This window comes from Puntigrus tetrazona, chromosome 5, assembly GCF_018831695.1.
Source record: "Puntigrus tetrazona isolate hp1 chromosome 5, ASM1883169v1, whole genome shotgun sequence".
NCBI lineage: Eukaryota > Metazoa > Chordata > Actinopteri > Cypriniformes > Cyprinidae > Puntigrus > Puntigrus tetrazona.
This window is the reverse complement of record NC_056703.1, coordinates 21,097,935-21,125,789: the sequence shown is the minus strand read 5'-3', so window position 1 is coordinate 21,125,789 and position 27,855 is coordinate 21,097,935. Positions and strand designations below refer to the sequence as shown.

The following is a 27,855-nucleotide window of genomic DNA, read 5'->3' as shown; positions in this document are numbered from 1 at the left end:
CCCACTGTCCATCTATCTATATATCTATATCTATCTATCTATATCTATCTATATCTATATATCTACATATCTATACATCTACAGCGATCTAGGGGGGTTGTATTTCATTTATAGTATTATGTTAGTGTGTCACCCTGATTTTGTTTTGTGTCTTTGTATGATCACATGCACCACCTTTGAACAAGTACTGGCCATGTTTTACACAGAGGTCCCTTATGATGAACTTATCTTATAGTTTTTATTGCATCGCCTGCATTATCACGGTGACCATCAGTACATTTTAAAGTAAAAATAACATTTTGAGTTCAAGCTGATTTCTGTATATGACTTCGGCTAATTAAAGCTTTAAGTTGCAAAAGGTAAAAGCACTGATATGGTTTATTCACTGTCCTGATTCACACAGTAAATTTATTTAATGTGAATAAATCTGACTAGAGACTACTATAGCTCGAGTAATGTTACATCATTGAAAGTAATGTGGATCAGCTAACTTCACTTAAGATATCTACACGTTTCATAATAAGAAATTTGCAATATATAGATTAAGAAAGAGAGAGAGCGTGCAGAACTGCATCTGTGGTGGTAGAATAATCCTAATTCACAATCAAACTTTGTAAACTGATGAAATAAAGATACAAATATTCTATCTTTATAATGGCCTTAGCACGATGCCTTATCTCTCTGTACAAGCTCTCCGCTTACCCTTACAATACCTTTAAACCTGATTGTAGAGACTTATGCAACCTAAACAAACATGCCAGGCAAAAAAAAAACTTTTAGGATTTAGTCAGATCATAAAGACACCACTTCATCTCTTTCACGGCCTCTCCCAACACCACAAGATCGTGGGAATGGAATGAAGGAAAAGAGAAAGGAAAACAAAAACACACATTCTGGCACAGTGATCTCCTCCGATGTTTGAATAATGCATAAAAAATGGTGAGATTAAATTTCAAAGCATCTAGTTATGTCACACTGTCAGGACAGGAGGAGAACGGGAACGCAAATAAGCTTAAGTCGGAGTTCTAAGCAGAACTGCACCTGGTACTGCACATTTTTATTACACCCTGATTTTGGCTGACCAAACGCTATAGGCCTGACAATGACAAAGTTCGAGCTATAACAACGTGAAATTGTGCTGATATACAGGGTTGCTACTGTGAACAAGTAATTGTATTCAGCACTGCACAGACCTCTGGCCCACTATGACAGCAATCGACTAGCAATCAACGTGACACAATGTCAGCTCATAAATGAATGATCTCAGTCAATGCGCAGAACCAGTAATCTGAAGGTGTTTATGGAAGGCCAGATTTTATGAGGCCCAATCAATGATCAGTTATTGCATACATTTGTTGTACTGCCTGGACAAGTCCAGACTAATGCCTCAATACTGGCCTATACTTATGTTTAAACATTACAATATTTGTAATTATATTGTATATATATTTAAAGTAATTTACACCTATTGTGTGTACTCTAATCAGTAGAAAAACTTACAATATATTATGAATAAAAAACAAAAGCAAAAACACTGCACGTTTTTCTTCAAGAGTTCAATTAATCAAGTTTTTTTTTTTTTTCATAAAAATGTAACCAACCATTCAAATACTTTTCATTGGTCCCTTCAAAACTATTTACTATAATAGCATTGATTCTTTTTGCTAACTGCTGTAGTTTTTGAATAATATCTGTGTACAGTATCTGTGTAAAGATCAGTGGCTCTTTAAATACAGCAGTTTTAATTAAAAGAGGAAGGCAGCGCACTCTAGCGAGTAAATCTAAGTATTACAGGGTTAATAGTCTTGTCGTTAATGTAGACCTTGCCTCACTTTGTCATCAGACCACGCGACTTTATTCTAGTCCTTTTACACTACTGTGTATTATATTTTAAAGAATATGAATATTAAAGACAGTAATATGCTAGCTGATAAGTTAAAGCAATATCAGTACAAGTTAAGATGAATTATAATGCCATATTAAAAAAAACAACAACTCTCTTTTATAGGAAAGTAAAAATATGGGATCATACATTTTAAAACATTCACTAGTTTCAATAGTAATGCCACAGAACATGTGTAAGCCAAACAACTCCATAAACTAAAGTTTAGCTCCACAGCTAATACAAATCTAACTACAATACATAAAAACTGCAACGTTATGTGTTTGATTTGAGATGAAGAGACACTCTGCAATGAAATGCAATGTGAAATGCAAAACAGCTCTACACTTTTTACTGAAAGAGTTAATGTAAGTACTTTTATAAAAAGATTGCAGCATTGAAAACATCCAAAAATTGACCTTTTTTTAGGGGACACAGATTTTAAATCGTAATTTTGACCATACAATCTCATGGCCACAGAAAAAAACATTTAGCTCATCCTGACAAAGAATACACTGGAACTTATGTCATAACAAAAAGATTCTCAAAATCCAAAAGAAAAAGAACTCACCTCTGAGCTCCAGTAGAAAGGCCCTGAGTAATCTGTTCGTCCCCTGATCGTGCTTTCTTTGACTGTGTACACTGCTGCTTGGTCACAGATCTCCAGTGTGGCCAGCTCCCGCATCAGGTCTGACTGACTGACCGACCTGCGCTGCCTTGACAAGGGCGATGTGCAGCTATATCCGGTCCTTGACGGTGAGCGCCCCCTCGGCCCGTTAATTCGGGGAATCTGACCTTTAACCTGCATCCTGCTGTAGCTCTCACTCCGGCGGCCGATGTGGGGCTCCGAATGGGGTGCAGCTCGCCCACGTTCGGGCTCCTGGGGAAAGAACAGGACGCCTCGAGCGAGGCAAGGGCTGGGGTTCAGGTAGCGGGAGGTGGAAGGAGCATACCTGGAAAGCTGAGGCTGACCTCGGACGATATATCCCAGGGTGGGATCGCAGGGGTCATAGGAACTGTACGGACTTAAGAGGGTGGAGCCAGTGATGTATTTGGGGGGTGAGTAGACTGGAGACATGATCGAGATGTGAAGAGAAATCAGCCCCAAGGTGGAGAGAGCCAAACTGTCGCAAAAACAAATACAGTCTGCTAGAAACAAAGCTGTGCGCAAAACTTTTAGTCTAAGCAAATAATTTGCATTAGGATATAACATATGGAGCTCTTGCTCATGCAAACACAAAGACGACGTAATAAACGTGACTTGTCTCATCTTACGGTGTCAGTTGTGTGGAAGTAGGTCAACTAGAATTACTAGCCGGTAATGTACGCTGACACTACAATTGAAAAGTATCATAAATTTGGACAACGAGAGAAATGTAGAAGAAGTAGATGAAAGATGATCTTTCAAAGACCGCAAACTGCCTTGGAGAAATGGCTGAAGTCACGACTTCTCTGTGACAACTTAACTAAATCGCGAACAAAAGCGCTTCCTATAAATAAACTCAAAAAATAAAAACCAAAACCTTTTCACAAGGCTCTACGTCACACAGTTGTCGGTTTACACCCGCTACTATTTGTTATATTTCATGGAAAGAAAAACATGGTTGGATGAATAATAATTTCGAGTACATATATTTAATTTTTGCACGTAAGAAAAGTTTGTAAAGCTAAATCACATCGCTATGTATGAAATAAAAGCTGCAACATACAATAAATTGCACAGCTCAAACACAGATGGATTGTGCAGACGATCCCATGTTTTTACATTTTTATAAAAGAGTTTTTTTTTAATATGGCATTATAATTCATCTTAACTGATGTTGCCTTAATTAACTTATCAGCCAGCATGTTACTGTCTTTAATATTCATATTCTTTAAAATATAATTCACAGTAGTGTAAAAGGACTAGAATAAAGTAATGTTGGCTATTATAAACCCTAAACCTATAACCCTAATCTTAACCCTCCCATAATAATACAATTACAAACCAGTTTCATAATTATAAATACAATAATAGGCTACTTTAAAAACTGGGAAAACAAACAGAATGAAAAGTGTGCATAGTGATCTACATGCATAAAAAAAAAAAGATGGCAATGATCAGATTGATACATTGGTTGTGGATAAATGTCATGAAATGCAAGGTAAAAGTAGAGTTATTAAAAACATTGCATGGGAGTAGAAGTACAATATGATGACGACGACGATGACGATGATGATATTGACGAGTGTTTGTAGTGATGTAAACTAAATAACTGACTTAATGAAGAGGAATGAAGGAATGCGTGTTGGCGAAGGTCTGAGTAATTAAGTAATGCACTGCTGCCCGTTAAAGCAGCGGACGCAATCTGAGCATGAGTCAAACAGAGACTGTTACTGTAGGATACAGCAGTTACTATAAACACTGCATTCACTGCCCACTCATTAACGCTGACTGTGGAAAACTGCCACTGAAAACGCCTGGCGGTGACATTAAATTGCATGAACGCTAAAATCGGGAATAGACGGGGTGGCGATAGAAGCTTAGCTGGCGAGGGTAAGTTATGTCACATGTTTAATCCTGCGCAAGAGCCTCCCCCATAACCCTTAAGATGCTTACCAGCGGAATTCCAGTTCATCCTCCCGTGTGGCCTGAAAAAAAGAATATTCCCGGATTTTCCTAAATATCACGCGCTACTTCGAGATTCGGCAGAAAATCGCACGGCACTGGCTCAGCGTTACGCACTCGATCACTTGGTTGGAGTGGCAGCATACCAGCATACCAGAGTCCTGCTCGGATATTTGCGCTTTTCTCAAGTCAGGATTTAAGGCACCGCCTCCCAAGCGGTCGCCATAGCAACGCGGATAGTTCGCTCTCTCTCTCTCTCTCTCTCTCTCTCTCTCTCTCTCTCTCTCTCTCTCTCTCTCGCGCGCGCGCGCGCGTTCTCTATCTTTGGCTTGCTGCAGAAGCCGTGACTAATGCACTATGAATAGAAGCAGAATCAATGTGAATTGCTCACTTTATTCTCAAATAAATCATATCAGATTAAAAACCAAACAAAACAAACAACCCCTAAAATAAGAAAACATCGTTACAGTAAGTATGGACATCAAGGGTTTGGTCACCAATCAGCTGACTACATCCTTTACCATGGTGTTATGGCAGTCCCAAGCCTACAGGAAATGCAGTATATTTCAGTTGTGTGGTGTCATGAGCAAAGTGATTAGAACCAGTCCTTGAATTTCCATTAATATCATCATCATCATCACCATGAAGTATGAGTGATATTGGCAGATTAAATTGCAAATGGAGTTGATGACTCTAACAATTCACTTTATGTCAGTGATTCATACAGTACATTGAGTATTTATAGTACAGGGCAAAAGTGTTCACATCCATCAAACATGGCCTACTATATACAGCTTAAATAAGTGATGCTTGAAAAGTTGGCTACTCAAGAACATTTGTGTGTTGGTACCAAACACTATTCACTCATTTGTATTCGCAGGAATACAAATGCTGATTGGCATTTTGATCTCAGCAATACTTTAGTATGGCAAAAAAGGGGTTTAAATAAGAAACAAAATGGCATATTGAGAATTAGAGCAATAGAGGGTATGCATTTCATCAAATCAACTAAATCAAAAACATTACAACAACATAACTGGTGTTGAGAATTATCATCCATTCTTGCAACACGTGCTTTCAACGTTTCAGTGATTTTTCAGGAAAATTCATCATCTAATAAGTAACGCTCGCTAATCTGTCATTAGTGGCTGTGAAATATTCAGTAGTCGTCTTTCTATTACTACGTTTCAAAGTGACAGTTTGCTTTTTTTTTGGTTTCTGACATTTAGATGTTGTGCCAAAGAAAAGATTTGGGATTTTTCAGGGTCTGAAGGGTGTCATGTTATTATATTGGACTGAGGCACGTTGTTTATGTCTGAGATATCCAGCTGGTGAAGGATCACTTGGTTGCATTTGATCACAGTTTTCACTTCGATGAAGGGAACTGCTCAGAGGTGGTCCTCACTGCAGGACTGCTGATGCATCACATGCATATCCCCTCACTGGCTCCTTTTTGCTTTTCTTTTCTCCTCCCTTTTGTCTGTATACGCCTCTGTCTCCCTTGACCTTGCTTGGTGGGTGTTAAGAGAAAAAAACTGAGGTGTGTGTTTGCAGTAAGATGTTGACGCTTACAACAACAGCTGCCAGAAGAAGCAGGGGTTGAAGGTCAGTACTCATACTGGTGACTGTTAAGAAAGAGAAAATGAGAGGAGAGATTCATGAGAACAGGGGGTCGGGGAGTTTACAATTTGAGAGAAGTCATGAAGAACGCACAAGCTTCACTTTGGTTCAGAGTTGCAGAGAAACGGGACGTCAACGGATGCTGCTGACATTTATATATATATATATATATATATATATATATATATATATATATATATATATATATATATATATATATATATATATATATATATATATATATATATATATATATATATATATATATATATATATATATATATATATGTGTGAGTGTAGTGTACAAAAGTGATTGATGACAACACTGACATTTATTATTAATGGAAAATGTGAAAACAAATTTATAAATGGACATGAAGCAGTATCTTGTAAAGAAACACGAATAAAAGCTGGTTGTGAGTGGAATTACAAGTTACATCTGATACGTCATGTTGCATATTTTCAAGTACAATAATTATAGATTTTATATGCATTTAAGACAGAATTTGTACAGCCACGTGTACAATAAATAAGGATATCTATGTAATGTGAAGTGATGTGACCATGTGGTTTGTTGGAGCTTTTAATTTTCGGAGATTGCATTTAGGCCTGTTTGTGAAGGTGATCATAATGTCTAAAATGTAGCTTTAATTAAGTTAATGCTGTTAATAAACTGTTGCAGAAAAACAATGTCACACATGCAATAGTGCGGCGTTCCAAGAATGCTAATAATTATAATTACAGCACTGGGATGTTGTACTGTTCGTAGCACACTACTTTCTGCAGCACGTTTACAGCATGTGTGTGTGTATTCGTATTGTACCTCGGCAGCTCTTCCCATCTCTCTGTAGCATTCCTGTCACACAGCTGCACACAGCGCCTGTTACTTGACTAGTGCAGATCTGCTCACAGCCACCATTATCCTCTTCACACCAGTCTGAATCTAAATACACACACAGCTGTAATCACCTCGCTAATATGCACATACACAAAACACCCAATTATACACCCACATCCTATTGCCTCCACTACACACAAGTTCCTCTCACACACACACACACTCAGGACATGCATTCGTGTACAAATTTAAAAGGTATTTCGCACCTCTTCTTCTGATTGGTCCCACTGACAGGATCTGTTCTTTATGCTGACTGTAATCCATATAACTTCGTTTGTTATGAGGGCAATTCTGTAAAATCAGAAGGTCGTTACAAGACCAAAAGAAACAGACTGATGTAGAGATGAACGAGTGAACCATATCTACACTAAATCACGTTTGTATTTGTCACTCCAAGCCTCGTTTTAGTGGTACATTATGAACCGGCTACCTTTAGTATTGTCGTTATTGTTCTAAATGGCAAAACGACTAAAAATAAAATAAAAAGGTGCTTGTCGACGCGTATGTGTGTACAAGCTCTCACCACTTTGCAAGCGTTGGTCTCTGAGTCACACAGAGAGACGTCACAGTGCAAATGCACCTCATCGTAATCACCAATGAACTTAAAGACAGTGACGTGGAAGCGGCAGGTGAGGGACACGCCATTCTCAGCCATGCCTATAGTGTTATCCTTGATGTTAGGACACCTGGAATTACAGTTGTGCTATGAGAGAGGTGTGTGTATATGGATGTGTAGTCCTCTTCTGAACAGTATTTGAATATGTTGAAATGGTTGTTTTTTTATACGCTACTTTCTTACCCTCTCTCTATGATTATGTAACGAAGGCGATCACTGCTGTAACGAGATGGTGTAGCCCAGCACATGTTAACAATGAGAATAAGCTGTTTATCATCTGCTCCTTCCACAAACACCCCCACAAACAGAACGTCCCTGGTGCTCAGCACCACTTCTCCCTCGCGGTATGGATGCCGGTAAGAGGCGTTCTTATACAAGGCCATTTTTGTGATGAAGTTGCCCTCCTGGGTCGGCAGTGTGAGGTTTATTACACTGTGGACAGCAGAAAAAAGAGAGGTTATCATTTGTCGTATATCTCATGCATCCAGCTGTGCATGTAATATGAGATAATGTTAACTGTTTGTTATTCATTATAATGCATTTGGATGTTGACAGAGATGAAAAATAATATCACAAAATCAGGGTAAGGTATGTACATTACCATGAAATATTATGATTATTTATACAGTGCTACACTAGTATTATCATTGTGATACTGTGGTAGCTGACCTGAGCATTGGCTTCAATACTGTCTCCAGGGAGATCTTGATGTCCAATTCATAAGCACAAGAAAACTCCACGTTGATGGTCTTATCACGTGTCACTACATTCCCTGTGTTGTTCACACTCTCGATCCACACCGTGTTCTTGTACATAATGTGTGTTCCATTTGACTAGACTCACAAATACACACACACAAACACACATAAAGTTACTCTAAATTTAATTGCCATTCCACAGAGAATAACTTCTTCATCCAAGCAGATAGCACATTAAGTATGCATACAATGTTATTGTGAAAAACCAAAAAAAAAGTCCAACATCCAACATAAAAATCCAACAGTCTAAAATGATTAGTTCCAAAAGATCTGAAAACATATTTAGAAAACAATTTCAACATTCATTTAACCAAACTGAGCAATTTACAACTAAGTGAGGAAACATTTAATTGTGTTATACAGCAGCCCATTGAGTACGAATGAAAAAAATTTTGCCTTTAAAATCTAGAATATTTTTTTAAAGAATAAGACTAACTTAAGCTCTGTTTGAATTATGGATGATTTAATGATTTAAAACGTGCTTAAATGATTAATCATGATTAATCGCATACAAAATACATTTGTTTGTTTACATAACATATATGTGTGTACTGTGTATATTTAATTATGTATATATATGCACACCCATATATTATAACAACAACTATGTGATTAATTGTTTGACGGCACTAATCTAAACAAGAACCTAACTTGCCGACTATATAGCAGTTTCATGCAAAACACAAGCATTCCTACTTAATTTGTTTTTTGAGACGCACTTCATAGATGGTCACTTGTGCATGACGCAAACAGTGCTATTTGTGAGAGGCAATATAAATTGCTCAAACTGATGATTCAATACTCAAATATGCCTAAATGCAGCACACTGCTAAATAATGCATTGTAATCATATGGAATCTTTTCCATTAATACTCAAAAGATTAGTTTATTGATATTATTTTTGTCTGTTCCGTCTGCCATATTGATATATCTTGCCATATCTTTGCTGAACTCATCACAAGGCAGGAATAGGATACATATCTATGGCAGGACCTGCAAGAAAATGCCTCAGATTTTGTTGGAAAAGTGATTTCTCAGAAGGTGCAATTATTCTCGTTAGAAAAATATATTAAGATAATGGCAAAAAACTTTTAGGATGTCAGATGACTAGGTTGTGAGGCACAGACAATGTTGGAATAAATACATATTAAACTTGCTTAAGCTGGTCCTGGCTGGTCCAAGCCATTTGATCAAATGCCTTTTGGACTGTAAAGATGTGTATCAAACCTAAACTGGAGCAGTTGTGATGTGAATGTAACAGTACTCTCAAGAAGCAGAGCTCCTGCTGTCTAAACTGAGACTGTACGATCTTGAACAATTGTTAATGAGGGAGATGGATTTGTTCACCTGTACAATAGAGCCACAATGTCCCTTGGTATTGTTGATATGGAAAGAGATGAAATCCTCTCCCTCGATACCAGCACAGTGCTGGTCGTTAATCCGTACATCTTCCCTCTCAAAGCCCAGCTGGAACAGACGGCACTTGGAGATAGAAACCTCCATCTGAGCGTGTTTACAGGTCACCTCTGCCTGGATAATGTCATCCTCACCTACGCCACAAAGTACAAGATATAAGGTCTTTTGTCAATATTTAATAACAGCTAATAATATGACCTTTTAATTTAGCAATTAGCCTACTACTATAACTTAAAACATAATTGGAGCATGTTAATGTGAATGGGTTTGAAAATGAACGATGATAAGAACCTCAAAGAGACCCTGCAAAGCTTTTTATACTTTTTTCTGACACAGTATATCTTGTTTTACTCACTAATTTCAGTGCTGGGTAGCTCAGGGCAGCCACACAGATCTCCTCCATTCTCCTGCTCACATGTGTTGTTTGAGCAAATCTCTCCTGCACAGGGGTCATAGATCCATTCTGCTAAAGACAGGTCCAGTTACAAAGTTAGCACAGAAAGTTTTGTCAAAATTGAGAAAATGTCTTATTGTAAGCATGAACAAGTCATAATAATAATATTAATAATAATAATAATAAAATAAATGTACATTTGTTTTCCAGATACATATAAAATGTACTACTAAAAATGACAATTGAGCTATGCTGCCTTTCGCTTTCTACACTTCTCCATCTTATCCAGTAGGTGGCAGTGTCCTCTTACAGCAGTTCTCCTGTGCAATCCACTTGGTGGTAAGAGTGCCGAAAGAGCGGCAGGCCTCAGCGTAGGCTGCCATGGAGCCGCACACCTGGGCCTTGCGGTGGTTGTAGCAGCCGTCCATGTAACAAGACTGATAGAAGGGGTGAGGGTCCAGCAGGCCGTGGCAGGGCTGGAAGAAACCTTTCAAATCTGTGAGCTTCAGACAGTTGTCCTCTCCCTGGAGTTCTGATACTGCTGTGTTATCACAGGACTGAGCCAGAGCCACATACTGCGTCTCATCACAGCTACAGGCAAGAGTCACGCAATGGAGAATGGAAAATGAGTGGCAATGAAAAGTGTACATGGTGAAACTAATGAGATGAGTGATAAATATAAACCTGTTCTGCATGCCGTTGGTTTTCCAGCTCTGAGCAAGCTCAAGTGCACTGACGGCGGGTTTTCCACGTGAGGTGATGTAATCATCAGTGGGGTCCCCATTGAAGTTCCCACACAGTCCACACACCTTGTTCTGCAGACGTGGGCCCATTGTAATGCTGAGGGTGTTGAATCGGTTATAACGCACTTGGATGTCCTGGGGAGTGTCAATCACCAGGAATCCCTCTGATGTGGATACTCGTGTCATTAGACCTGTGACAAAAGGTACGGACACAGGCGTACCATTTACCTGAGGTAAAAAGAGGAAAACACTTAGCATTTAGCTTTTAATGAATGAATCATTATATAATAATTTCACAATCAACATGTAAAAATAAATGTCTAAATCCATCCTCTAATGCTAGCCCCAAGCTCCACTTTCTTGTTCAGAGTTTAGTTCCAAGCCTTCAAGATCACTAGGAAGCTACAGACAGGTGTGTTTGGTTAGGGTTGGAGGTGAACTCTGCAGGACAGTGGCCCTTTTAGATCGAAGTTGCCAAGCCCTGCTGTGGAGTGTAGCTCCATCCCTAATCAAATTCAACTGCTTTTAGTAATCCTGTGTTTGATTAGTGTTGGAGCTCTGCAACACATTGGACCTCAAGGGCCAGAGTTTTCAGGAAATTCTGGACCACTTCACCTGAGTGATGTCCTGTCCCATACATCATTTGCAATTTCTGCTTTCTTACCTTAACTGTGTTTCCAGAGATGAGAATGTTTTCCTCGTTGATGTAGAGATAAGCATGGGAGATGGTGGTTAGGTTGGGTGTACTCCACTTATCAAAATTGGCAATAAGTTGAAAAGATAACTCAGGCAGCTTATGACAGATCGTTGAAAGAACAAAGGAGCATGAGGCAGGTAAGCGAAGAGAGGCACCATCAAAAGTACGGAAGACGCCACCGCCTGATGCCACACAGTGTTGATTACGTCGGGCAAAGCATCCTCGCACACCATGACGTAGAACGCATTCCTCCTCTGTTTTACATCGCCGTGGGTCACACTGAATCAGATTGCGGCCGATACACTGACAGCGTTTGGTACAGTCACTGTTCCAGAACAACTGCTTAGGCTAAGAGACATAGAAAATAGAGTTACAATATCTCTAGGCTCTCTAGGTCTTTCTTTAACAGTCTTTATTACTTCTATAACTTTTATGGAACACAAATGTTTATTAATGAATTAAATCTTATTATTTCTTAAGATATAATAATACTTTTTAGCTTAAATAAAAAACTCTTACAATTTAACAAGACAATATACATAAAAACGTTCCTTTTAACATTTGTTTACTAGGTAAACTGATTAGAAAAACGTGGTATTGTATTTTGGCACTGCAAGGTTTTAAGATTTATTGTATTGTTTTTGTTATTAGATGTATTGGCTTTATTTTGTGATATGCCATCTTACCTCATAGTATTTACCATCCGTGTAGCATCCACAGTTCTGACTAAGGATACAGCTTTTGCCGTTGAGCACATAGCCTTGGTCACACTGGCACCCCTCAACACAGTACTGGTTACAGTCTCTCTGTCCACGTGCAGGGGCACATTGCGGCTGGCACACCATCATACAGCTGGAATAGTGGCTGTTCACGGGGCACGACAGCACTGGGCACACACAAGAGTTCATTGGACGGGTGAGCTTCTCCAGAAGTAAAGAAGAGGATGTATTGTATTTCTCTAAAAAGGGCTTATATGAATGTGTGGCATTCACAAGGATTTGACTGTGATAAAATGACTTGTAGTTTTTATGTTGGCAAAACAGAACATTTGTAAAATAAGCCATGGTTTGTTGTTAGCCAGCATAACACAACATTAAGAAGGTTCATAATAGTGTTTTCTTGTCAGCCCTAGAAGTGCGAGCAATATTTGCATCTAAATGCATAGCTGCCTTATGAATCTTTAAAAAATATAAAATCCAATTTGCATTGTGCTTGCCCAAAATTGCTAAGGATTTGGCTGGTTAAATGGCTGTTTATTGGTCTAAGTCAAAAGAGTCCATTCTCATTTCTCAAATATTTGTCCTTAATTGTAAGTCTCTGTTTTTTCTCTGATCACTTAGAAAATGAACTGCACATCTATCACCTAATAATCCATAAAAATTTACTGTAGAAAAAAAATCCTAACCTTAAATATGAGAAATACTAGTTGTGGTGCTTGCCTTAGAAAGAGAGAGATAAGATTAAGTAAACATAAACTGAAAATATATCTCACCACAGGGTGTGGAACTTCTCCAGCCAATGACAGACACTCCTTGTGTCTGACAGGTACTGGCATAAATCTGTAGCCAATTACAGATGGTCTCTCTCGCACCTTGATCTACACATGTATCCTGCAGACAGCTCTGGTAGAAGTATGCTGGTGCCACTTTGCTGTGACAGCGTGCAAACACACCTCCACGATCTATTATAAGTCCACATAATCTCACTGCCTCAGGTTCGACATAAACATACAACCCTTCAGCAAGGTGAAAACGGTTTCCTGGGTTACCGTTATCCATGTCAATGTTACCAACAGCATCTGTGACTTGGGCAGGGACCTCAGCAGCTAGGCCCCTCTCAGCCAGTCCACAGCGAGGGCAAGAGTCCCCACAGCCCACTTGGCAGAAGGTGTCACGTTCTGCCCATGCCATGCCCCATTCTGTGACACTTAGTGCGGGACCAGTAATGGGCATTCCTTGGCAGAGCCCACAAGTGGCGTTAAAGAGACTGCGAGGAAGAGTCAGAAGCAGTAGAGTATTCCAATCAAAAGCCACCTGTAGAGATATTAACTGTGTATTAGCTTCCACATTGGATAAGGTACAGAATGGGTTTTATAAGCAAAATGTGGTTTGCAATACATATTTTAATTTGTACTCCACCTTCAGACCAAAATCTGTCTCCACAAGTAATTGCAGACCAAGGGTGTATATGTTAACTTTTCCTGGACCAAGTTTTATAGGCAGATACAGGCGCTCTTTATTCACCTAAAAGACATAAATACTGTAAAACTTAGAAATTTGTTTCAAAAATAGCAATCAAATCTGTATAGTACATAATACATCCCTTTCGGTTTCATCTTCTTATATAATCAAATTTTATCCATTTGTTGTTCATATTCTTCCTATACTGTCTAACAGAGTTAAAAAGACAGTTTCATGATGATTCCCTCTGTCTCTATCTTGGTTTTCTGCTCACCTCAATCTTTATTTGATCTAAAGTTCCTCAGATCTTTCAGTGGTGTTGTGAACTCATTCCAGACGTCACTCAGTTATAAGTTTCCCTCTGTATCTGGTCCAGTGTGCTAACAGATGCTGGCTGAAATATTATACCCTTCACCTGAAAAGATTTACTGCTTTGTTTAGCTCTTCTGTCTGGTTGATTAAAATAACTTTGTGTCATAAAAATGAGGAGTTTGACCTTCAAAAGGTGGTGTTCTAGAATTACAGATGAATTCTTGTGATAATAAAATGTCTGCCACTCAAGCAAATGGACAAAACTGATATCAGTGGCTGTCTGTTTCAGGTGCAGGTGTAGAATAGAAAGTTGTAGTGATTCGAATAAGCTTTGGCTGCTGAATCACATTTGTACACATGAATATGAGAATGCGATTTGCGTAACACAAACTGATATGCCATTTAATTATTTGTTTAAAACAAAGTGAAGAAAAGCATTGGATTCCCATTATTTATAATTGCAACACAGCTCAGGACAATCTTACCGTGACTGTGTGTTTAAAACTTCGTGACACCTCAATTTCATATCCATAGACTTCCAGAACAAATCCCCGCACCCATATAGCCTGTCCAGTGTCTCTCTCTTCGCTCCGAGATGAAAACTGGAACCTGGGCAGTCCCCCCAGAATGGTCTCTGCACTGTCTAGTCCCCCAAAGCCCTCCTCATCACCCTCTCCACACTCAGTAGTGGCTAGACGAAGAGTGCAGCTGCTCTGGAGGTCAAACGGTACACCTCCAAAAGGCAAAAAGTGTCCATAACCAGCAACAACACACATGGCCTCTGTCCTAGGCTGACAGAAAAACAGACCTTCAGTCTCCTGGCAGTACTCTTCTGGGTGACAGGGTGAGAAGGTGCAGTAGACACTGTTGTCTGTGCCGTTGCAGTAGCAGCGTTCCTGGCACTCCCAGTCTGTCCAGAATGTCTCATTGGTGGCTAGCTGACGGCCCAGGTAGAAGCAGCCACAGTCGCTACGTGCCACACAGATGCCATCGCGTAGGGCAAATCCCTCTTCACACTGGCAGCCCTCTGAACAGGGTACAGGGCACGGCTCGTCAGGATCATCCAAGTTAGAGCAAGTGAGAGGGCATGCAGATGTACACTCATCGAAATGACTGTTTTCTGGGCAGGGAAGAGCTAAAGAAGAAAGAAAAATATTTGAATTGGATAGAAGCTGCTGAAAATGATAAAGCAGAGAAACAATCAATTCTCTTACGGCAGTTGGTAGCACTTCTCCAGGCTCCCAAGTTTATCTGCGCATCCTGGCAAGCTGAAGCATATGCTTGGAGAGAGTTACACAGGGCAGAACGGTTTCCTTCCTTCACACACATGTTGTAGAGGCAGTTCCTGAAGAAAGGAGAGGGATTAACTGCTGCATGGCAAGCCAGGAACGAGCTGTTTCCAGGGTCGTTGATGTTTCCACACAGCCATGGGCTCTGGTACAGCCTTAAATCTGTACACATACGATACAAGTCCTCACAGTCGCCATTGCACGTCAGATCATCCGCAATGGCTCTCCAGCCCTCAATAAACTGTTCGGGTGTATCTGCCTGCCTTCCACTAGGTAGACGGAGGTCATCAATTGGATCTCCATTGAAGAAACCACAAAGACCACAGGTGGTGTTGTAAAAGAGAGTGGAGAGAGTGATGTTTAGCAATCCCTGACGTGAGTATCGGGTGCGGACTAAACCACTCCACTCAATCACCGTGGTATTACCAGAGGACCGGTATATCATTAAAGGCTCCACTGGGTGGACATAAGGAAGAATTGCTGGTTCACCATTGACCTGGGTGTAGATTAAAGTTACAGCATCATCAGTATGTCATTCAATCAGATAACTTGGTATGACCAATAGTTAAGAATATATTGAGGAACAATCAAAGCTACTGTAATGATATTTTAGTTTTACATATGGCAACTTTTTTTAGCAGATTAGAGAATATGAAAATCTCCACAAACCTTTATCACGTCAAAATCTGAGCCACCTATCTGTGCTTCCAAATGTCCCACTCTAACAACTACTGGCCGTAGCCATGTAGGGCCCTTATTCACCAGCTTCCGGCCAATCTTCACTTCCACTGATGTAACATTTGCAGGCAAGCGTCCCAAAGTCTTCACCAGGTAGAATGAGCTCTCATCAGGGAATGGCATTGTGAACCCATCAAACGTAGCCAGTATTTGAGTCTGAGACAGCGAACAGACTGCTTCACGACGAGGGTAACATCCCAACAACCCAACTTCTGCTACACACACCTCACCTTCACCACAAGAGTCGTTGAAGCATGTTACTTCTCCTGCTGGGCCACACACACAACGCTGGAAGCATTCTTCACCCACCTCACCCCCTTCCCCTGCCCAGAAGGTCTCATTTAGGGCATAGTACAGGCCGTCACGTTCACATCCACAATCAGAACGACGGACACATCGGCTGCCACTCAGCACATAGCCCTGGTCACACTGGCAGCCCTCAGTGCATGGATGGGTACAGTAAAGGTGAGATGTTAGGTCGGAGCAGGAGGCAGGACATGCACTTGTGCAAACTTGGTAGTGGCTGTTCTCAGGGCATGTCAATGCTAAGAACCAGTGGCAAATAGAAAATGCAAGGTCAGTGGAAATAAGAACATAGAAAGGACATATTTAGAATGTGAGAAAAGGATTAAATAATGTATAACTTCATTTAACCTCTAAAAGAACTAGAATTAACCTTAAGGCCACACCTGATATCACTCACCACAGAACGAGCGTGATCTCCAGGGTCGTATAGTGACTCCCAAGGCCTGGCATGCAAGTGCATATGCCTGTATAGCTTGGCACAGGGTGGTGATGTTATCACGATTGCTGCACATATCATAAACACAGCTATACACAAATGCTGTGGGGTCTACCACAGCTCTGCAGTCTCGGAAAGGGCCATCAGTCTTATTGATCAGCCCACAGTAGTCTGAGCGAAAGTAGAATGCTTCGGCTGCTGGTTCACACATGCTACAGTTCTGGGCACAGCCATCTGTACAACGAAAATCTGTGTCCTCAGCTCGCCAGCTACCACCCAGTTCCACTACGCTCTCTGCCAAAGAGCCATCTGGCAACACGGGGTCATCGGCGGGGTCATCGTTGTAGTTACCACATAGACCACAAGTGTTGTTGAAATAAGAGCTGGGGAGGGAGATGGAGGCGTAGTGCAATCCGTCATAGGTCACTAAAAGACCAAAGTCTGTTTCCAAAGCGACAGCAACGCCAGATTGGTATACCTTGACAGCACCTAGTTGAAGTTGAACAGGGAGAGTCTTTATCAAGCCATCCACCTGTAACAACAGAAACACAAAGTGAAAGACATTGAGAAAGGTTATATCGCCTGTGTCCTGCAAGAACAATTTAATCTACTAGGCAGCTATTCATACTGATTGCACAGCTGGTCAGTTTAGTCGGAACAGCTTCAAATTTAAAGGACTGAAACATGAAGAAAGCTAACCTGAACAGTTCCCAGAGTCCCTTTGGGTAGTGTGACACGGTGGTTGTAGACCTCTACTGTCACATCCCGTAGCCAGGACACAGTGGTCACACCACGGTTCTCATTCTTGGCCTCCACACTGAAGAAGGGCAAACCAGGCATTTCCCAGCATGGACGAGCCAACAGGTATGAGCAAGTACCCTGGATGGGAGATCAACGAAATCAGTTTCTTTACGAAGCAAAAAAAAACCCCAAATCCATCAATGATTCAGCTTTTTGATTGGGGCAACCTTACAACAGCTTGGAATCTAGCATAACCTCTGATAATGGATATCAATGTGACACATGATGATCCTAGAAATTTTTCATACTTTACTATTTCCAGAAGCATCAGTGCACCCAGTGTACTTCAGGGGAGAAAACATCACCTATTCACCCATTATTATTAGAGTTAACTACTACTGACTATTTCTATGGAAATAGGATTTTAACCCTATACTGCACCTGAAAATGATAAAGAAATCCATCGAAAGTGTGGTAGTGGGGGTCTCCAAACACCACACAGGTGCTGGTACGGGTAGGCTGGCAGTAGTAAGCTCCCTCCACCTGTTCACAGGTTTCTAACTGACCACATGGAGTTTCTTGACAGATGACCTCATTATCCAGGTCGAGACATCTACATCGCTGAGTGCATTGGTCTGATAACCAGAAAACCTCCCCACGCCGGTAAAACCGCCCTGAAAAAAAAAATTGGGAAGACAGAAAAAAAGAAGAGAGCATAAGAACAAGTGGAACAAGTTGAATAAACGGTATACATGGCAAATAAACAAGGAGCACAAAATTAGCATTAATTTTCAGTAAAATTAATTGAATGTATCCAAAACTATAAAAAGTTTTTGTTGTACCAATGTAGCTGCAGCCATTTGCTGGGTCTATTTGATCAGCATCAATACGGAAGAACCACCGCCCTGGTACGTTAACATTAGTGGTTTGTTCAATGTTGACCACTTCATTTGAGCGTGATCCAGGAAGGTTAAAGAAATGGCTGACATCTCCACCATTAAAACCTGCCTAGAGAGAGCAATCATAGCAGAGAATGATAAAGAGATCAGTTATGTTTTGATTTTCCAGAGGAAATGTGAAAATAAACCTGATGCAAAGAACCAGAACCTCTGTAACTCTGTTAAGATGAAGTGAGATAAGATTTTTTTTATTAGCCTACTTGTGCTGTGGTTCCTCCCAGGCCTGTAAGAGGGTCTCCTCCACTAGCTGTGCCTGTGCTCCAACTGATCTCCCCATAGTTGAACATAGCAAAATAAGCTTGGCCATCGGAGATCAAAACTGCCTGAAATGTATTTACCTGAAAAAAAAAGAAAGAATGATTTTGTTGTGGTGGTGGTGATTATGTGGTCGCACATTACAAGATGCTCAACAAAATTTTGATATTGGTCGTGCAAAAAAAAACTCTTTTTCACTCACTGGCGTTGTCTGGCTGCCCCCATAAAAGGTGACCTGATTCCAGGTAGTAACAAAGACCCAGGTGGCAGTGAAGGACACCATATTCTTGAAATACTTTCTGACATCCTGAGTGGCCCTCTCCAGGGTCTCTGGGTCTGTTGTCTCACGGTAGTACACATCCCCACGGATACCATTATGCACGTCAGCCCATAAAGGGGCAATGAAGGAACGGCTGTCACTGAGGGGAAAAGCCTCTGGAGTGAATTGACTCACCTGAACGTTGAAGGAGACCACTCCATTGTTGTTGACCTATTGGAAAATGTAGGGTGGTGTGCTGTTACAAAATTCATTGATGAATTGAACACCTAAGATGTTGCACTAATATTTTGGTTATAGTTCTTTGGTATATTTTGGACACTTACATAAAGGGACCTATAGGGCACATTGAAGAATATGAATGGAATTAGTAGTGGAATCTCTGTAGAACTGCCATCATCCATCTTAGGGGTTTCTATATCCCTGTGAGCTGGTCCAAAGGGGTAGAGGGTATCCTGAGAAAAAGCTAAGCAGATGGAAAGGAAATTATGACCAAAAAATGCATTGATTGGTTGGCCATGATGTAAGGGTGTTTGGACAGACTGTGAAGAAAGGATTTCAAATATGTACATTCAGTGATGTGTCTTTTTGCATAGATGGTGGTACATCATAAGCTCTATGCCTTCTGGTTTTGGGCTCTTGCATCAAAAGACTGAAGCCTTTTTGACATCATTACTTATAGCTTGATTCTTTACTCAGTGCCTTTGCTCTTTTTGTTTATAAATCACTGTTACATCTAATGCTCATGAAGTGTTGTAGAGGCAGAAGAGTTTATATGAAGTACAGAGTGGACATCACTTACCTCCTCTGGGAGCAAGGGTGCTGAAGAGCTGGAGAAGAGAGACTAAAGTGCCTGTTCTGACCATCCTAAACACCTGGGAAACATGAAAGTATTCATCACAAAACAGAAGTGATGTTGTACTGCCATCAACTATTTTAAGATTTAAAAAACATGAAAACTATAATACAAAAGAATACCACGATAATAAACCTATTTAAATAAATAAACAACTAGGCCAAGACACATTTGTCTCCAATCTTCCCTGGTTTAAAGAGCAGTCTCCCAGGTCTCCCATGAGGGCATTCTGCCCCTTTTTCCCTCTCCATGGTGGGCCTGTTCAGCCTGAGCTGAAAAGGTTCTATTATGTGATGGGGAACAATGTGTTGGGATCACATTCTCCAGCACTACCGTGTGAGTGGGTTATGGTGATGCAGTTCCAGGCCTCCACAGTGCCAATGAGCCCGCGGCTGGGAGAACTTGACTTGCTCCTCTCCATCGTCTGAAGGGTCCATTACCAAGTGTTTATGTGTTATGACTTGTTGGCATCAGAGAAAGGGCTGTGAACAGTGAGGCTAATGGGTTTAATTTAGCAGGCTTGAGTTGCCAGGGTCTTTACGGCAACCCTGAGGGGCTGAAGTTTGGGTTTCACTCCCTTTAGATTCACCTAGCGTTAGTGTGCCAAAATAAATGGACAACCTCTCAAATATCAGACGATGGAAATGATAAGGATAAAAAAAAATTCTGATGGTAAAACTTTCAGTTGTAAATGTTTTAGGTTAATATATATTTTGATGAGGATGAGGAGGACTAAAGGCCTTTTAGAAAGTGCAATGACAAAACAGATAGTAACCAACAGTAAGCAAAACTCGAATAAAATGGTACATCCGGTATAATTCAGTTTTAAGGATGAAAACTACCTAATAGTCAAATGCAAGCCCAAAAGGTATTGCTGTGTTTTTAAATGATCAGTTATTATTAGTATTTTGAAGTAATTATTAGTACTTAACTATGTAATGTGTATAGCACAAAATGCATAATGTAATATAATTTAGGCCTAGTTATATTAGTAAAGAAAAACACAATTTCATTGCCTTGCCTATTATTAATTATGTTAGCTTTTCATAGTATCACAAATCCAGAATTATGTTATCAGGCTTTACTCAACAAAAGCTCAAAGCTCAAAGAACCAAAGCTCAAAATGTCATCATAGCTCAATCAGGACATGTTATGACATGTAAGTCTAATTAAAATGTTCATATTTCACACAATGTTTAAATGTTAGAAAAGTAATCGTATGACCTGTGCCTTTGCCTAGTAAGATAAATATCCCGCGTTAGAGAATTATGCTGTTCCATAAAACTATCACACAGTAAAGACTTTTTCATAACTTGAAAAAAATCAGCCTTAAATGAAATTCATAAAAAATGCAAGAACTTAGCAAGAAGAAAAAATGTTAGTTGCTACTTTTTTTTTCTAGAAATCAGAGGAAACATGACATTACATTTTAATGCAAACAATATCAGGATGCCATTATTTATAACATTCTAAAAATTAGCATTGGGAACAACCATAAATTTTAATTCAAGCTGCTTAAATTATGAATGGATCCTTAAATCTTAGTCTTAAGTGTACCATTTCTTCCTATTGCCAAATAAGAACGAATATCCACCTTCCAACATAACTGAAATTCAGTCTTCTGAAGAGAGCCTACGTGTTTTGGACAAAGTCCTGTATAACATCTTCCGTCATGAAACCACAGCACAGACAAAACTGGCATTTGATGGGATTCCCAGGTGAACCATGAGATACTGTGTGAGATGCCAACAGGTAAATCCATTGCTCTCCACATCACATTACATAGACTGGCAGAGTTCATTTGGCTAACCTCTCAGAAACCGATCTCAAACAAGCTGTCTGTCTGACGACTGGCATTAATACCAATGATAGATGTTATCAAAATTACTTAGTTACCGATTGGAAGTTAAAGCCTATCATTTACATTTTCACGCACAAAGTGTGCTTCCAAAACAAAAAGAAGGAAGGGAGGTGTAAAAGAGGTAGAGAGCAGCTGAAGATCATTTGTGAGAAAGTGACAAGGAGTGAAAGACAGTTAATTTGTCATAAGAAAACAAAACAAAACACAAAGAACAAAACACAAGAGCTCCGATTCAGAGACCACTACTAACAATTCAGCACTCACCTGCCTTCATAGGACGGAAGTTCAGCACGTCACCTGTGCATCAGCCTCTAAGTCACATCCAAGTGGGTACCATCAACGCAGTCTCAAGAGCGGAGGGGCTCTGCTCTTGGATGAAGAAAAGGGAGGGGGAGACTGCCCAGAAAAACCCTCCTAAATCCTCCACTCACACAGAGCACTGCACTGGTCCAATTCCACCGGACAACCGCCAAAGACAAGAATGGCAAACACGGCCCAATCCGTGCCTCAGGGTATGCTTGATTTCAAAGAGCAAAAGTCTGGAGAAAGTGATCCCAGAATGAGAGGACAGAGGAGGAGTGAGTGTGTGAGTTCCCTGTATGGCTCTACTGGAGGGAGACGCATCAGAGGCAGGCGCTACCTTTTGCACCAGGGATAGTGTTAAAGTTAATCTGAGATCAGTTTTTGGGGAAGGGGGAGGATAGGAGAGGGAAAAAGAGAGGGGTGGGGATGGAGAGAGGGGTTGAGACTTTCGAAAGAGGGAAAGACGAAGAACAAGAGCAGAATGGTAAAGAGAGAGTGGATAAGAGAAGGGGGGTAGAGCTGTGGACCAGTGAAGGGTGGCGTTTGGTAAGTAACTAAAGGGAAATATTGAAACTAGAGCTGTAAGCACAAAGAGGATTTCTGAAGAAAATGTCAGGCCTTTGGACTGAACCCCAATTCCCTAGATAGCAGCCCTCTCCATAGCTGGTGCACAGTCCACTGCATCTCTTCAGGGGCTCTACGGCCCACCCTAGGGGCATTTATTTACAAAAGGAAACACAGCAGAAAAACATTGCTTTATTTCACTGAAAAAAGGGAGAAGAGCTTGGGTTACCACATTAACATGAATCAACTTGGACACTCTTAAGTATGTGCGTGCGTGAGTAAATCAGTGCTCCCCCTCCTGTCTTACTGGGCTCCCTGCACCAATTAAGGACAGCCTCATTTGCAACAGCTCACTCAACCCTGAGTTGGTCTCCAAATGGGGCTCATTTCCATAGATGCGGTGGCAAGATAACAACAAAAAGGGGGGAAATCATTGGTGCATCCACGGTGATAGGGTCTGGGAAGGAGATGGGAGTGAGATCTGAGTCAGACTCAGCATTGTTTCTAGGAGGACAGTGGACGTAACTAGATACTGGAGGAGGGCAGGATGTGTGAAAGCCGACTGGACGGACGCAGACCCCAGATTCCCTGTGACCAATGTGGGGGTCCCAGTGGAGGGTTCCTTTACACCTTGTTGCTTTGTTGTGCAAATGCAGCCCATACTCTTAACTAAACTAGTGCACAACAAGAACAGAGAATTTGACAAAGAGCGCAATGTGGTCCCAGGCTGACTGTTGGATAGTTGAATCATCTTGTGCTGGAATGACCAGACACAGAAAAAAGAAAGAGTGAGTAAGGACAAGGAGGAGACAGCAGTCCGTATCTTCTCACCATCGTCTCCCTCTGCCGTTGTAATGAGCTTACTAATAGGGTTTATCATTCAGTGTCTTTTCTTTATATTTGTCCCTCATTCTTTTTCATGTTGACCATGATGACAGAAATGTTGTGGTTGTGGAATAGGTCAACCAAGCTGAGATAATCCTGCATCTTTACAGCCAGTTTCAGTCCCACCAAGAACAAGAGATGGCTATGAGCTTTGGCGATAAGCATTAACTCCTCTGTCTGGGTATTGGAGTCAAGTGTCTGATAAAATGTAATCGCAAACTGTCAGCTCCATCAACCACCTGCCAACCAAACCTGGCAGATTCAAATCAGGCTGACCGAATTACCATAATGTCATCGGGTACAACAAGGACCTTTGGAGTCATCGAACCATTTCCGTGGGAAAGGACTCAAGCATAGTTGGACGCGCGAACACTGTAGTTGCTTGCCGGTAGGTCCACCAGGCCTGACCCTGGAAGCTGGAAAAGGCCCTGGACAAGACCCTGGCTGGGTCATCCAATATCTTAATTTTCATCCAAACCACCTTGATGCATCCAATGCCAAACAGTTGCCTTGCCCTCATTTTCCTTCCTTTCCTCAACAATGTCAAGCCCCCTTAAGGTAACTCAAACCTTCTCAGAAAACATCTCCCCCTCCTGGCCACACAATGAGCCTCCTTCACCGCTCCTTGCTCTGTGATGCACAGGGTAGATCAGGCTACCAGCTGCCCAGCCAGTTCTTTTTGCTCTAGCTAGAGTGAGGTGATTAAAAAAACTTTCTTAAAACCCCCGCCTATCCAAAATACACCAAATCCCTTAGCAACTCCCAGTGTGACCTTGTCTTTGTAGCCCACCCCTGCTTTCATGCCCTGGTAACCCCTTGTCCCTCTTCCCTCAGATTGGCACCACTCTCTGTGTTGCCGATCCACCAGTGAACTCTGTCTACTGCTGCACTCTGGGAGGTTATGCTGCCCAGTAGTAAGGCCGCTAAGGAGATGGAAGTTTTAAGCCTTGGTTGGACAGAGTGTGTGAGCCTGCGAGTGTGACAGCGTTGCCAGGTTTGGCACGTGTAGCTTTCACCAGTAGGCGTGACAGGGATAGGCCAGCACTTCTGAATGTGGTGAAACCAATTAGGCATGATGCTTTTTATCAGCCAAACAGTTGCGGTGATCTGGCTGGATAGGCTCCAGTTGGATGCTAGCATTTGCCTAGGCTCTTGGTGAGGTCTCTGCAGTGGCTAGTCCCTAGTGTGAGCTGGGTAAAATACACTACAACTACAGCAACAAAAGAGGAATAGTTCAAAAGAAAGCACAGCAAAAAACAGAAAAGGCAATAGGCAAAGGTAACATTGTTGAAATAAACATGTTTCAAGGTTTTTTTTAACCGAAAGACCATGCAGGTTGCTATACTTTACCACTGAAGTTTTTCAAATTCTTGAGCTGCGCCAAATTAAGTGGATTTTGGATTAAAACAAAATGAGGAACCATCATGGGGAACCTCTGCTGTTAACATCTTTACCATTAACATACAGTGAAACATGGTTTGTGTCAGATGAACTATGTACTGATATATCCACTAATAATAAAACATTTATCATTAAAAAAGAGAAACGTCCATTACCCTGGCACCATGGGGACATCAAGACTAAAAGAATTTCATGCAAAGCTTTGGCTGCAATTTATTTTTAAACATTTTTCAGTATGGCATTCAACAGAATTTCACATAATGGTAAATACCTTTAATCATAAAACATATCACACACTTTTACAACAATATTTCATGTCAGTGTTCATTTTATAATTAACACTGAATTAGTATCCATGGCACGAGCCAATGGCCCTCTTTACACTCTGACAAACACTATTATACATATCCAGCAGTAAGTAAAGATGTCAGCACCTGCTCTGTTAACAACATTTTGGCATTAGAGACCAGATGTCCTTTGGGAGCAGAACAGAGAGGATCAAATGTCATCACTACAACCAGAACACAATAAGAACAAAATATGAGCAATGAGAAACTTGTAGAGACACAGGCACTGCTGAAGGATGGGATAAAAGGGATGCTGGAAGCAAAGTCACTACAGATTGTAGATGAGAATAAAGCAAACATACAGTTCTCGTGAGACATTGGCATAGTGCAGGATTATTATCCAAATGGGGCATTACAGGGTTTTGCGATTATCAGTGAAGAGTAAAATTACACAGGGAGTGAGTAAATAAATGTGGCAACAATATGGTATAATTATAGGATTTGGACAAAAATATGACACTCAAGCTCAATTTCCAGTAACAGGACACAACTGAAACAGCGATGGAAATTTTAAGCAAAACAGATTCAGATTAGAGTGCAAACAGAAGCTGGACTTCTCTGATACGACAATAAAAGATCATCAGTATGACATATGCGGTTACACTGAAACGAAGCTGTCTAAATATCTGACAACAATATCCATGCAGACTCTTTTCCCCATCAATAACACTAATATATATAACCTCTCTAGCTAATCTGAACCCCTAATGGATTCAAGCTCCCTGTTAACACCTTCCGCTGGGATAGGGTTGCATAGGGACAGCTTGGTAACTAGAGAGGGAGTCTATACTATATCAGTCGCTCCAACATTAGAACCATTCTGCAGGGAAACGGTACGGGAATGAATAGGACAAGCCCTGGTAATCCAATTCCTTAAACGTATAGATTGGTATTTGCTGACTGTGGTTAAATAAATAAGTCCACAAAGACTGAATGTTAAAATTAGTATGAATCTGTGCAACACATTTAAATTGCCTATTTAGTTTTATATTGAGAATAAAACAGGTCATTTCAAAGCTATTAAATAGACAAAATGAGGTTATTTTTGTATGGCTTCCCTTAATGTTTCCTGCTTACATGACAACAAAAATATCTTCAACTTACTTTAAATCGGTAACCTTCAAAGAAAAAAAATCTAAATAAAAGTCAAAGTAAAAATTAAATATATCAGTGTTCCACATTCTCGTTTTTTTAAAAATAACAATCCAACAAAAAGCATATATACTCAATAATTAAATACATTTTCATTATTATTGGTCCCCTTTGGTTTCCTTCCCCGTAACACAGGCATGATGAATTAAAATGCAAATTAATAATTGAAAAGCACATGATTTGTCTTAAACATCAATGAGAATATGGCACCTATATAATCCAAGCAGTCTGTCCAGCAGCGAGAAAGCTGACTAGGGGATAGCACACGGTCGGAGGTTATAAAAGGGGGAGCTGCATTTGTGAATGTAAAGCGTGTAAACTTTAGAGGGCTTCAGGATTGTAGTTTACTCTTGTAATTCAAGCAGACAAGAAGTAGCTGGTGTTACAGCTGGAGTAGCATTCACTTTCTATATGACCCCACCCCCCGGGCCAGACCATCTCACGGCCTTAACGCTATGTTGAGGGCACAGGGAGTCAAAAGAACTAAGGCGCCTGTTTCTCCTTCTGCATATTTTTACCTAGTATGAAGTATTTTTATATCTTTCCAAGATGCCAGAAGATGTTCACAATGGTAAGTTGAAAATAATGATTTATGAACGTTTTGATTTTACATGAAATGTCACTTTCACATAATTTGTCTTTGCGTGGCTACATGACGTCCAGACAAAAAAAAGAAAGAGCAACATAATTAATACAATGAATAATTAAAAAATTAAAGCATATAAGGAATCATCTTTCACAACAGGGGAAGTTAAAGACAATTAAAAGATATGGATATATGTCTTTTTAGATTCCTTCTTTCTTTTAGCAGGGGGCGAGTTTGATATAATGACATTTGCCTTAATAAAATGATTGCACATTGGTACACCGGTATACCTGTTCCTCTGTGAGTAACTTGATGTTTTATACCTCCGCTGCTAGAGGGCCAAATATTCCATACTGCACCTTTACTAAATTATAAAATACTCTTTATAGTAGAGACATGTTTGCAGTTGTGGGTAATTCCTGAGAAGCAGTCTCATACACACACAAAACAAGAAAAGTTCACACATTTTTTGTCGTATACACATACATGCGCAGAGCAGTGGAAGTTAAAAAGGTCTTTTTAATCCCGATCCAATTTTTAGGGACTATTTTTCAAGAAGATTAAAGTTGCTGGAAGACCAGACTGACAGTTTTTCTTTGTTTTAAACATAAGGCATGTTCATTTGTGCTTTCTTCACAGAATTCACATTGCCTTAACTGGAAGTTTTCCAATAAAATTTTTTCCAAACAGTGCTCAGTTGTTGCTCTCTTTTCTGTCACTGTGTCTTGGGCACCACCAAGATTTCATCTCCATCTCGTATACTGTAGGAATGAAG

At 40.4% G+C, this 27,855-nt stretch overlaps 2 protein-coding genes across 2 annotated transcripts in view; both read right to left on the bottom strand.

The window, feature by feature from the left end:
- The window catches only part of usp2b (ubiquitin specific peptidase 2b), a 30,681-nt gene extending 26,054 nt beyond the window's left edge, over positions 1-4,627 (bottom strand). Inside the window, exons 1-2 of the mRNA XM_043239759.1 lie at positions 4,482-4,627; positions 2,454-3,006 (exon numbers count right to left, since the gene is read on the bottom strand). Coding sequence (XP_043095694.1) covers positions 2,454-2,960 — 507 coding nt within the window. The 5' untranslated portion in view covers positions 2,961-3,006; positions 4,482-4,627. The remainder of the gene's footprint in view (positions 1-2,453; positions 3,007-4,481) is intronic.
- Positions 4,628-4,949: 322 nt separating this feature from the next.
- Positions 4,950-27,855, bottom strand: part of tecta (tectorin alpha) — a 35,893-nt gene continuing 12,987 nt past the window's right edge. Inside the window, 29 exon segments of the mRNA XM_043238932.1 lie at positions 4,950-6,115; positions 6,934-7,053; positions 7,215-7,299; positions 7,532-7,694; positions 7,808-8,056; positions 8,294-8,457; positions 9,730-9,932; positions 10,154-10,264; positions 10,503-10,783; positions 10,877-11,163; positions 11,600-11,980; positions 12,319-12,518; positions 13,125-13,341; positions 13,456-13,665; positions 13,771-13,875; positions 14,610-14,763; positions 14,806-15,259; positions 15,339-15,909; positions 16,083-16,696; positions 16,855-17,425; positions 17,593-17,772; positions 18,076-18,308; positions 18,477-18,642; positions 18,794-18,931; positions 19,051-19,338; positions 19,452-19,580; positions 22,349-22,381; positions 23,358-23,378; positions 24,815-24,839. Of these exon segments, the coding sequence (XP_043094867.1) occupies positions 6,012-6,115; positions 6,934-7,053; positions 7,215-7,299; positions 7,532-7,694; positions 7,808-8,056; positions 8,294-8,457; positions 9,730-9,932; positions 10,154-10,264; positions 10,503-10,783; positions 10,877-11,163; positions 11,600-11,980; positions 12,319-12,518; positions 13,125-13,341; positions 13,456-13,665; positions 13,771-13,875; positions 14,610-14,763; positions 14,806-15,259; positions 15,339-15,909; positions 16,083-16,696; positions 16,855-17,425; positions 17,593-17,772; positions 18,076-18,308; positions 18,477-18,642; positions 18,794-18,931; positions 19,051-19,338; positions 19,452-19,580; positions 22,349-22,381; positions 23,358-23,378; positions 24,815-24,839 (6,457 nt within the window). The 3' untranslated portion in view covers positions 4,950-6,011.